At 36.8% G+C, this 13,412-nt stretch overlaps 1 protein-coding gene across 2 annotated transcripts in view; it reads right to left on the reverse strand.

Moving 5' to 3' along the window:
• Positions 1–13,412, reverse strand: part of KYNU (kynureninase) — a 112,329-nt gene that overhangs the window by 78,631 nt on the left and 20,286 nt on the right. For both annotated transcript variants that reach the window (XM_081576081.1, XM_081576080.1), the window contains one exon: positions 4,502–4,584. In XM_081576081.1, the coding sequence (XP_081432207.1) occupies positions 4,502–4,584 (83 nt within the window). The remainder of the gene's footprint in view (positions 1–4,501; positions 4,585–13,412) is intronic.

Here is a 13,412-nt window from a genome sequence, read left to right on the forward strand (position 1 = left end):
ACAAAAAAGAAAATGAAGTTTATCCCATAAATGTCACATGCCTTTGTGTGGTATTTCAAAGACACACAAAAATCCCTAAAGCTAGAACTGATAAATATTGTTTAAAACATTTTTAATAAGTTCAATTTTGTTACTTATCTAGGTAATCTTAATATTTATTCATTTTTTAAAATAATCTTATTAACAACAATGAGAGGTGGGCTGGTTTGAAATTTCATTGATCGTTGTGACATACATATTTGCTGGGCAACAAAACACATGCACATTTAATAAGTTGCAGTGGAGCTATAAGCTTTTAAATGGTGAAAGGAAATCTTTTTGCAAGTTTTATGGGTTTTATAAATCTCACTAAATAATTGCCTTACCACTTCCCTGGCCTAACATCCTAACTCCTCTTTAGAGTGTGATAAATATTAATCACAAAATAATAGAATTAGAATGCAATTTATGTTCTGAAAGCAAATCTAGCAAAGAAAAAACAGTCCACATCTAAGGAAAACATAAATGCTCAGGTCAAATTAGTTCAGGATTTTTTCAGCATTTTTTTAGATTTACATGTTAGGCATTTGAATGAATATAATTGGCTTCTAAGAAATGAACACAGACAACTAGGCAGCACACTTATAAATGCTCTCCAGAATTGTTCAGGTGGGAATTCTCTCCATAACACTATACATGTACCTATGCATATCCTCTGGATTATGCTGGCAGTCTGATCAAGTGCTCTGTGCTCCCAATATCCTGACTCGTTTGGAAGGAGATGCTATGCTTTCACCTTTAGCCACCCTGGTTAAAATGTCCTGACTTTGGGTTTGAGCCCCAAGCATCCAGAGCTCTGTAGATTCACCCTGGGGCTTCTTGTGTGAATCCTGCACTCAGACCCTACATGCTCATGCTGGCTCCATGCACTACTCCTCAAATACTGTGCTTCCAGCTTCCAAGTGCTTCTTTCTTCAGCAAATACTATATTTCTGATCAATAAAGATTTCTTTTTAATTTTTAAGTGTTGCTATATGTTTGTTAATCTATTTTTTTTTCTAGTTTTTTGTGTTTGGAACAGAAGGGAGCATTTCAGTTTATACTTAACCTCTTCTTTTAAACTAGAAACTGGTATTCTGATCCTGTAATATAACCACATAAACGAGGTAGAAATGTGTATAGTGTAGTGATTACTCAAAAATAAATAGCAGCAAACAGAGCTTGCTTTTGTTTGCAACCTTTCTGTCTAGGTGTTTATTTATTTATTTATTTTAACTTTTTTAATAGAACAGGTTACGTATTCATATAGTTCTTAAACTAAGAACTTATTTTCCTTAAAAGTCTAGCAGTTTGGCCTATATTAAGCATAAGTGTGTTCCATGCTCATTCATGCTTAACACAGTTGATATATACACCTGGATGTCCGTTTCTTTTTCCAAGTTAGGGAGATTTTCAGGTATTATCACTTCTAATTCATAGTTAACTGAATATTTAAACTTGGGTGGTGGCTCTGGAGCCTAGCCTGAGCCATCTAGAGTCATCTGGTTCTCTATCGTGTTGAGGCTTTCTGGGAAGCCAGAAACTTTAGGCAGCTTTAAAGAAAGCTGAGCACCGAAGAATTGATGCTTTTGAACTGTGGTGTTGGAGAAGACTCTTGAGAGTCCCTTGGACAGCAGGGAGATCCAACCAGTCCATCCTAAAGGATATCAGTCCTGAATATTCATTGGAAGGACTGATGTTGAAGCTGAAACCCCAGTACTTGGGCCACCTGATATGAAGAGCTGACTCATTTGAAAAGACCCTGATGCTGGGAAAGATTGAAGGCTGGAGGAAAAGGGGACGACAGAAGATGAGATGGTTGGAAGGCATCACTGACTCAATGAATATGAGTTTGAGTAAACTCTGGGAGTTGGTGATGGACAGGAAAGCCTGGAGTGCTGCAGTCCATGGGGTTGCAAAGAGTTGGACATGACTGAATGACTGAACTGAACTGAACTGAAAATGCAAAGTCATTTCCTGCGGATCTATTTTTGGGGGTCTATTTGGGGCAGAAGACTGTCCTTATGCTGGGATGAGTTCCAGAAATACATAAGAAGAAATTAGAAATATAGTGTTCCTAAATTACTTGTGGTCTGTTTACAAACCACATTAACATAAATTTTTTTGACTATGATAATTTTGAATCTCTCCTTGCTAAAAACACAATGAAGGCTAAAAGTTTCTTCCCTGTCTTGCTGTCAGTAAAGAGGGTGTGAATGGTGGCTGAGGATTAAGGAAACTTCACCTGATAGACGTGGGTGCTAGTCTCTTGTCAAATGTGTCCCTAAACTTCCTTCTTTCAGGGAACACCCCAACCAAACATCTAAAGCAAGATATGCTCCTTTCTTCCTCTTCTCCCTACATGGGGTTACCGGCAAAACTAATATGACCGCTACTTAGAAAGAGTAATGACTTCTGCAAATACAAGGATGTTCTTTCTCCCAATCTCTCCTGTTTCCTTCCTTTAGAAACCCTTTGCCCTAGACAAAATGCCCACAACACGCCCAGAGGGTATCTGCTTACCCTTCTCATGTGGTCTGGTGATACTGCCACCATGAATGTGAACTGCTATTCTTATTACCCTATTAAAGAAGAGCCAACTGGCATGTTGTCAGAAAGCACTATTTAAAATGTGAATCATTACAGAACAAATGAATACTGCATATAGGACATTTAAAAAAGAGACATTTTTCCTTGTATAATTTTTGTATTTCTGCTTGTGGCCTTTTCTTCCCACCTACAGAAGTCTCATTAACATTTCCTGTAAAGCATATTTAGTGGTGCTGAATTCTTCTAGCATTTGCTTATTTGTGGAATTCCTTCACTTTCTTTCAAATTTGAATGATAGTCATGCCAAGCAGAATATTCTTGGTTGTAGGCTTTTTTATTTTCACCACTTTAAATAGATCATGCCACTCCCTTCTGGCCTGCAGAGTTTCTTCTGGAAAGTCAGCTACTGTTTTTTTGGGAGTTCTCTTTTTTTTTATTTTTTTTATAAATTTATTTATTTTAGTTGGGGGCTAATTACTTTACAATATTGTAATAGTTTTTGCCATACATTGACATGAATCAGCCATGGGGAGTTCTCTTATGTGTAATAAATTGCTTTTCCCTTGCTGCTTTTTAAAGATTTTCTCTTTATTTTGTTGACATTTTAGTTACAAATGTGTTTTGCTGTGGCCTCTGTGGGCTGATCTTATTTGGGACCCTCTGTGATTCCTGGACCTGGATGTCTGTTTCCTTTCGCAGGTTAGGGAGGTTTTCAGGAATCATCAGTTGTAATAACTTCTCTGCCCCTTTCTCCTCCTTATGGGACCTTTATAATGTGAGTGTCAGTATACTTGATATTGTCCCAGATATCTCTTAAACTGTCCCTCTTTTTCAATTGTTTATTCTTTTTTTCTGCTTAGCTGGAGTGATTTTTACTACTCTGTTTTCCAGTTCACTGATACCTTCCTCTGTATCATCTACTCTATTGCTGATTCCTTCTAGTTTATTTCAGTTGTTTCCTTTGGCTCCGTTTGGTTCTTCTTTATATTTTCTAACTCTTTGTTTAGCTCCTCATTATTTTCACCCATTCTCCTGAATTAATTGAGCATCTTTATAATCATTACTTTGCATTTTTTATTGAGTAGATTACTTATCAACACTTCACTTAGTTCTTTGCAGTTTCCTGATGTTCTTTGGAAAATATTCCTCGGTCTCCTCACTTTGTTTAATTCTCTGTGGTTACTTGTATATTTTAGGGAAAATTGTTTTATTTCCTGATCTTAAAGAAGTGGCTTTATGTAGGAGATACTATGGGATAGATATGTGTGTGTATATGTATATATGTATACACACATACATATGTGTATATATGTATATATATATATATATATATAGTTTAATACCTTAAATTTCATATAAGACTTTAAGCAATGCTGAATAATCTACCCGATTAAACAAATAATTTTTTTCAATATGATAACACATTTACCATTTAAAACTATATTGAATAGCTTTACCAACAGTATATAGAATTCACTTTAGGAAATACATCATAGACTGAAAATACAGCATCAACGATATTATTTTCAACAGCACTCAGCCTAATTTTAAAAGATCACCACAAATTAAGTTGAAATGAACCTAAACATATTGGTGTTTTAGGCCTTTAGCATGTGAAGGTTAATGTTTATTTTACCATGTAATAAACTCTTAGAAAATTAATTGAAGTTGATTTCTATGAAATTTCCTTAATTATAAGTGCAGATGTTTTTCATTGATGAGTAAATAATAGGATCAGAATATACAAGGAAAAAAAAAACCCGACAACATTAGCAACCAAGTCTCAGTTAAAAGCACGTTTACTCTTTAGTATTATAGATTAAAATAAAAAATCAGAATGTTCTTCAATAAAATGTTTATCTTATAACCTATGTGTATAACCAAATGATTATGTCTTTATGAGTTTTTCGGAAAAAATTCACTTTGTACTTACCCACAATGTCAGTCATAAGTCCTGAAATAGTCTCATCTCCTATAATCCAAGGACGTTTCCCTACATCGTGACCATAGGCTCCCCTGAAATTGAGAAGGGATATAACAGTCTTAGTTTTGGTGTGCATCTGTATGTGTAGTGTGTATCTCTATGTGTCTGTGTGAATGTGTGTGTGAGTTTTCAAATATCAACATTAATGACTGAACATTTCTAAGTGAGTCTTTGTAATGTTTTAATAAAAAAGCATGCTTTTTTAAAAACCAAAAGTGATATTTGAGAACTCTGCTTTTTAGCTTGTAATTTTAAAATTTTTCTTTGTTTTCCTTTTTGTTGGGGAGTATAGGAGGTGTTAAAATATAATATTTCATTATCTTTCCCTATTTTGGAGTCTAAGATATTATTTTTTCTCTTTTGAAAATTTTAAGGCTATTTGAATATCTTACTTATATATCATTCCATATAATTGTATCTATACTACAACAGTTTACTACTACTTGAGGCTAGATATTAAAATGATTATTAATTACTTTGAAATATAATTATAATCTATGGATTAAATAGAACTATATAAAATGTGACTATACTCATGATGACCTTTTAAGTTAATCGTGAAACCTGGCAATAATCAGAGACGATACTAAACCCTCACCTGCATGTGTGCTCAGTCGTGTCTGATTCTTTGTGACTCTGCGGACAGTAGCCAACCAGGCTCCTCTATCCATGGGATTATCCCAGCAAGAATACCGGAGTGGATTGCCATTTCCTCCTACAGGGGATCTTCCTGACCCAGGGGTGGCTCCTGTGTTCCCTGAATTGGCAGGTGAATTCTTTACCACACTGAGCCACCTGGGAATCCCATGTTTTCTAGCAATTTCATCTATCACATTCTAGCTCAATTTTGTTATTCTAGTAAGTATCTCAGTAGGCATAATGGAAAAAACGCTAAATACCTAGGATAATGTCAACTCTCAAGTCATTTCTATCAAATGAGGAAGGCAAATACATCTGAAAAATAGGAGAAGAAATCAAGAAGAGAGTGACTTTGTGTTCTGTTACAAACTAGTATATTAGAAAGCTCTGGAATAGACTGTTCTTAATTCTTTTGGAATCCAAAGACTGTGTAAACTTGGAAGAAAGGAATAAGCATGTGCTCTATGTATAGTGTTAACTGTGATGAATACATATTCCGGAATTAAATAAGCTGATAGCGGTGAGCTGGAAAACCTTTTCTCAGAGGTGAAGGGTAGTAGAATACGCCATCCTAAATCATCATTGTGGCACATTCATCATATTGCGTTGTAGGCACTTGAAGAAACAGAAAATGCAAGAAGAGGCTTTCTCTGAACTTCGCTATCTGCCTAAAGACAGATTCAGTTATGATAACTGATAAATCTTCCCAGGAGTTTCATCAACCAGAGAAGATTGACTCTTAGCACAGTGTGTGCTTGATAGTTGCTCAGTTGTGTCCACTGTAGCCCACCAGGTTCCTCTGTGTCTGGAATTCGTCAGATAAGAATACCTGGGTGGGTTGCCATTTCCTTCTCCAGGGAATCTTCCCAACCCAGGGATCAAACCCAGGTTTCCTACAATGCAGGCAGACACATTACCATCTGAGCTACCTGGGAAGCCCCTTAGCAAGGAGAGACTACAAGTCAACCCCACCCCCCAAGATAAACTTCAGACTATTCCTCCTATCTATTCTTCAAGAATCCATCCATCTTTCATAGATGTCCTTAACTATCACCTAAGAGGCCTGCATTTTTCTTCTTCTTTAGCTATTAAATGAGATTTAAGCTTGAATTCTAAGCTTCCTTCAGGAGTTATTAACTTTTCCCTGAATATTCCCTATGTATCCTTTATGTATCCATGTTAATAAATTGTGTTAATAAGCAAAATTCTTTTTTTATCTTGTTAACCTCTCTTTTATTACAAGGCTATCAGTTAAAACCACAGAAGGCCAAAGGGTTTTTTCTCCCCTGCAGAGCAGTGGGGAAACTGGAAAGGAGGAGCCCTTGCTGATTTCTGTGGTGTGAATACCCCCCATCAATGAAAATCCTGAATGTTTAACAATTGGCTCCATCACCTGGGATGAGCCAGTTCCAGGTCAATACTACGTATGAAGCAACATTTATTAGAGGCTTATAGTACCTAATTTCCCACTTTTATAAAAGTAAATGGGTTATAATATGTACCTTAAAGGATTTCTGTGAAAAATAAATAACATACCATGTGAAAGATCTTGGTACATGGTACCCCTTTTCTGAGTCGTCTTTCCTAATGCAAACCTAATGTTAAAACTCACTCCATCAGCATGTGAGGGCTTCCCTGGTAGCTCAGATGGTATCTGCCAGCAATACAGGAGACCCACGAGACCCGAGTTCGATCCCTAGGTTGGGAAGATCCCTTGGAGACGGAAATGGCACACACTCCAGTATGCCTGGAGAATTCCACGGACAGAGGAGCCTGGCATCGGCCTACAGTCCATGGGGTTGCAGGGAGTCAGACACGACTGAGCTACTAACACTGCACTACACATCAGCATGTGGTGTAAAACACAGTTTTTAAACTAATACTTCAGTTACCATATAAAGTGAGATGAAGGAAGAAGACTTCGAGAATAAACAGACTATAAGAACTAAGGAGGAAGAGAAGGACAATTGTTAGTGAGTATTATTCCTATTATTGTTAGATAGCCTGCAGCTTGCCTCTTTCTTGACTTCCAGTATGAATGCTAAAGACAAAAATCTTTATCATTAAATAATAGTTAAAGTCAGATGCTTGGATCCTTTTTTATTTTAATCACATAGAGCTCCATGGCCTTGCTGATAGCACGATACATCTTATTGCATTTAGGCAGTAAAATTCTATGTTCTGCCTCAGAGAATTTATATCTCAGAATATTATGCCACCTACTTCTCACCCTGGTAGACACCATGGTAATAATCTTTAAGGATCCATTTCTTCCTGCAATGCTTTTGGCATCTTCTTTCCTTTAAGACGTCACACACAGAATCAACTTCTTCATTTGCCAGTCTACTAGCCTAGGGTAGTGAAATATATTTAGGAAGTATTACCCAAATAAACTCAAAGTAAAGTGGCCTGTCATTAGAAAGAGCTGGTGTGGATCACAGTGCAGTTATAAACATACATATTCAATTAAGAGAAAGCTTATGTTGTTTTCATTCTAAACTGCTTAAAGTAGTTGCAGTGTAGTTGCAATCTTCTTTTACTAATGCTGTGAAGGAAAAGAGAGCATAGGAAAGAATTCACTCACTACCATTGCATCAATCATTGCTGTGAGTTGGCTGAGATGTCTGCAGAGCAGTATTTGCTCATGAAATTAGATTTCAGGATATAAAATCTAATTAGGAAGTTAATAGAAATGTGGATCCTCTTTGAAATAGGACTGCGCTTTAACCATCCTACAGAATGAAAAGTGCCCCTGCTTTTAAAAGCTCCCCCTGGTAAGCAAATAAATAAGACTTCACAGAGTCTCCCTTAATGATATCAGAACTTTTTTCTGTGACCCAGTTGATGATTAGCCAGCAGAGATGTCAGGAAAAGCTCTGTAACATGTCATGCCATGTACTTTCTTATTCATACTGGAGGCAGAATATGCCACACTAAAGCTTGCGCTTGGGCATAAGGATTATTTCGTGCTGGAGGTACTTGAAAAAGAGCAAATGCAAGGGGAGGATATCTCTGAACTCCCCTTATCTGCCTGAAGACAGATCCTCCAAAAGAACTCAATTGTCATAAATTCCCTCTTCGGAAGTTTCATCAACAAGGGAAGATTGACTCAGGTCACAAGAGAGGAGATGAAGTCAGCACCACAGCCAGATAGACTTTGTCACAAACTACCACACTCTCCATCTGTTCTTTTAACAGCCTATTCATCCTTCCTAAAAATCATTTACTTTTCTCATAGTGACCCGTATAGCTCCTCCTTAGCCCCTATTAAGACAACATATAAGCTTTCAAATCTCATTGCTTTTTTTGGATGATCATTTCTTTTTTCCTGTGGTGCCCTCATGCATGTAATATTAAAAAGTAATAAAATTTTATGCCTTTTCTCCTGTTAATCTGCCTGTTACTTTATTTCCTAAACCCAGTAATGGAACTGTGAGAGTAAGGGGCAAGTCTTTCCTCCTCTACAATACACCTTTATATTTTTTAAAGAAATAAACCCTTAAATTGAATGAGACTGCAGGTCTACAGAAGCACATGTCTCCCATGTGCTTTACCAGCGCCCTTTCTGCACACATATTACCATGTAAGGTAAGTCACTGCAAACCAGGCAGTTTGTTCCTACTGTGTAATTCAGTGTGCTATTTTTCTTTTTAAGTAATTCTACCTAATGTGTCTCAGTTTTTATAAGAATCCCTATAAAGACACAACTGTGGCAACTTTTTCTCCTATAAAAAAGAAAGACATTTATTTATCTAACAAATGGGACAACCCAGAAGACCAATAATATAGTGATTACTACCTAGGGACACAACATACATCTTTCAACTTACAATGTGCTCTTTAGGACTGACATGGCTGAATTTTACCACTATGATTCCTAACCCATGTTATTCTCCTTTAATTGATCTGGGTCATTAGTAAATATTTAATTTTAAATGTTCCCCCAAATTAAGTTTATTGCCTAGCCTTCTTAGCAGACCCACAATGAACAAGCATATGATATTGTTGCTTCTTATTGTTGTTATATCTTTTTGCTGATAACTAATTATTATATATCAAAGAGTGAAATTACAATAAAAGTTTTCTATTTCAGAAAATGAAAATAATCTAAATAATATCATTTCATCAAGCAAATAATATATTCTCCAAGTAAAGTCTTATTAATCTACTTTAGAAATCATATACAGTTGAAAATGAATTTGGAAAATACTAACAGGCATTTAAAAAATACAGAGGTAAGCATTTTATCTTCATAGTCTTGCCATGAATTACTTGAAGTTTTAGAAGAAATCAATTGGGTCCTAAAATATTTCCAAGTGTGCCTGTATTCTTGACTTTTCTTTAGTGTGAAGTAATCAAATATGGCAGTCACATGAATTATAAGATTGAGCTGTGTTATGACCAGTGATGGTTTATTTTGTAGATAAGTAGGTAATATGTCTACAATAGTTCATGAAAGATCATGACCTAGAAGATGAAAAATATAAGCCAAATGGCATTTCCTATGTTATAGGTCATGGATGCTCAGAGATTTGATATCAATATCCCAGAGCAATATTTCACTTAGAACACTCAAATTTCTCAGTTACTGTTAAGATTATAAATTTTTAATATCATTTTCCTCTGTTAAGCAACTAATTTTAAGGTGCATTATTTACTGACTGTGTAGCTCTCAGTTCTCAAAATCTCTCACTGTTCAAGAATGGGCGGGGACACTGTCTTGGTTTGGGTATCTGCTGAGATGTAGGGCAGAAGTAGGGTTGGAGGAGATGAAGAACAGATAATCAGATGATACTCACTACAATAATGAGAGGCTCCGGATCCAGAGGCAAACCAAACATATGAAGGAGAAGTTTAGTACAAAAACAAAGGCAATAGTTAGAAAGAGAAGTGAAGGAAACAATAGGCCACCAGAGTGGCAGGAAGATTACTTTAAAAGCATGTTTGACCTAAGAAAAAAATCCTAAGAAAGAAACATTGTCCAGACTTAAGGAAAGCCTCCTGAAAATACCACCACCACTGAACCACCATCAGAGAAGAATGGCCCTTAGCACTAGGAGTTACACATTTACTTTCCCTCAATCTTTCTCTTGGGGAGCTCCCAAGCAGGAAAGATTCTGCTGGTTATTATCAAGATGGAAAAGTCCAGTAGAGCCCACCATACTTTCCTACTGAAGCCCTAAAACTCCCCCCTTTTTGTTAAATTGGTTTTAATCCCTTACTCTGGCTGATAAGTGAATCACTGTAGTGTGTTTCTGTACCCATGTGAAATAAAGTTTTCTCCTGCTAATCTGTGTGTGTGTGTGTGTGTGTGTGTGTGTGTGTGTGTAGAAGATAGGAAGAATAAAAGAAAATCAGGCCCCAGCAAGGGCCGCAAAAGAAATTTATAATTATTGATAAACTGGATGCTATAAGGCATGAGACTCTTGGAACAAGTCCAGAGGGAATAGTTCATAATCTTGAAAACAAGATATGATCCTGGGGTCAGAAAACCGACCCCAGACTGTTTCTCAATTGGCGTCTCAGAGTCACATGTTTTACGTATCTGGTGGAAAATCTATAGATAAAAATATTAGTCTTAGTTAATGATTTGTTATTGATTACTGTTTCTTAATTACTCAATGGTTAATGATCATTTTGTTCTTTGGCCCTGAAGGCCACATGACTTACAGTTTAACTCCCCGCGTATTCTTTCATTCACGGCTGAAAATATAATAAAGCTGGCTTGGATTCAGTTTCAGCACCTTCACCTTGGAGCGGTGTTGGTTCCCTGATCCTCACTTTTCTCTGAATTCTTGCGTCTCGTTTCTCATTCTCTCGCTGTATCGCGCTTTCAGAAACCCTGCTTGTCGAGCTGGTCTCGACATGTGTGTGTGTGTGCACGTGCTGCATGATGTCCAACTCTTTGTGACCCCATGGACTGTAGCCTGCCTGACTCTTCTCGATTCTCCAGGCAAGAATACTGGAGTTGGTTATCATTTTCTACTCCAGGGATCTTCCTGACCCAAGGATCAAACATGCATCTCGTGTCTCTTGTGTCTCCCTCATTGGCAGGCAGATTCTTTACCACTAGTACCACCTAGAAAGCTAATCTATCTGTCGTCAATTAATCCTCAGGCCCCCAACCACTAGTATGTAAGTTAATAGAGGAAAAGTTTTCCTCCCAATACAACCTTACCTGAAAAGGCTAGAGTGGAGTTTTAAGCTAAATATTTAGGAGCAAAAAATTGAATGAACAAACCCATTTGAGATTAAAGATTGGGAGTGGGATGGAAGGAAACAAGACCATGTTCATGAACCTCAAATACTACTGATATTGCTGGACTGGCAGCACCATGATGTTGACTGGAACACCAGTTTACAGCAAAAAGACTAAATAAAACCAACTAGTTATCTAATCTTTTACTCAGAAGAAGTCTTTTTAAAATTCAGTTTACATTGCTTGAAGCATTACAACATACTTCCTTGCTAAATCATCTGTCTGATGAAAAATAGGTAGGGGGGTTAAGAGTATGTAATTTTCTGTTGTCACGATGTAAAATATAAAATTGAAAGTTAGCAACAATAGGAGGATATTATGACAGAGAGGCACTCTCCCTGAACATAACTGGAGTAAAAGTTTTGAGAATAATCAACCAGTCTTTTAATAAAGTAGGATAATTGAAAGGATACAAGTAGGATAGCAGAGCGGCATATTTTAGAATATACATGAAGGATAAAAATACACAGTTGCTGAACAAATATCTAAGAGGCAAAGACACTCTCCAAATTTCAAGTTCAATCTAATTATCTGCTATATTTTACATTAAGGCCAAAAATGAATATTAACCATTTTTATTAACTATGACCCTCATATTTTAAAATACCAAAGCCTGAAAGTGCAGAATGCTTCCAAATGTAGTGATATTTACCTTTCAAAGTATGCATAAATGTTATGCAAATAAAATTATAATAGGCCTAATAAATAGTGTAAAACTCTATTATTCTTGCACTGAATTGTGAACTTACATTCTTAACCACTAAAATTAAGAACTCTGCAATGTTATCTAGTAGCCATGGTAGTAATCATTGGCACAGTCAATTTAAACTTAACTTTAAAGAAGAGGTTTTGTTCCCAATAAGAAAGACCACTGGCCTGAAGAGTATAGAAAGCTGGAAAAGTCATTCTGAGTTTCTATGAGAACTAAATATCTTGCTCAGAATTCTTATCTGGTATGGTTTCATATTCCTGAATTTCTTTTTTTCCCTTGTGCTTTAGGTTTAGCTTCCCCCTCATCTATTTTTCAAATTCTAAGAATCAAAAATATTTTAAATACTTATACTATTTTTAATATTCAAGTAATATAAATATTTAAATAGTTAAGATATCTTTAAAAAATTCCAGTTTTAGCTGTTAGTAATTATTGGGGAAGGATAAGAAGTACATAAAATTAAGTTATTTTTCTTAAGGGATTTATAATATTGCTAAAAATATGAAACTAATGTAAGTAGATACCTCTAAACTGCCTATTGTAGAGCAGTGATTACTAATGTACTAGATATTCAGCCAGAGGTAATGAGTGGTTGAGAAGGTTAACATTTAAGGGGTGAGAATTGAGGTAAGTAGAGAGTATGGAGGGTTTCATAAGCAGAAGAGTATTTGGCCACCTCGTGTGAAGAGTTGACTCATTGGAAAAGACCCTAATGCTGGGAAGGATTGGGGGCAGGAGGAGAAGGGGATGACAGAAGATGAGATGGTTGGATGGCATCACCGACTCGGTGGACATGGGTTTGGGTAGACTCTGGGAGTTGGTGATGGACAGGGAGGCCTGGTGTGCTGCGATTCATGGGGTCGCAAAGAGTTGGACACGACTGAGCGACTGAACTGAATTGAACTGAATTGAAAAGCAGAACAGAAAAATGGAGAAAAACATGAATCCTGATGTAAGATTCCTACACAGTTAGAGTGAACCTGCCAAGCGAAGCCCCAGTGGAGCATCTACTCAGTGAAAGTGTTAGTTGCTTAGTCTTGTCCTACTCTTTTGTGACCCCATGGACTGTAGCCTGCGAAGCTCCTCTGGCCATGGGATTCCCCAGGCAGGAATACTGGAGTGAGTTGCCATGCCCTTCTCCAGGGAATCTTCCCAACCCAAGAAATGAACTAGGGTAGCACTGCAGGCAGAGGCATGATTCTTTACTGTCTGAGCCAACAGGGTTACACATCTTCTAAATAATCATGTTC

Source organism: Giraffa tippelskirchi, chromosome 3 (genome assembly GCF_054371585.1).
Source record: "Giraffa tippelskirchi isolate mGirTip1 chromosome 3, T2T-mGirTip1v1.2.pri, whole genome shotgun sequence".
NCBI lineage: Eukaryota > Metazoa > Chordata > Mammalia > Artiodactyla > Giraffidae > Giraffa > Giraffa tippelskirchi.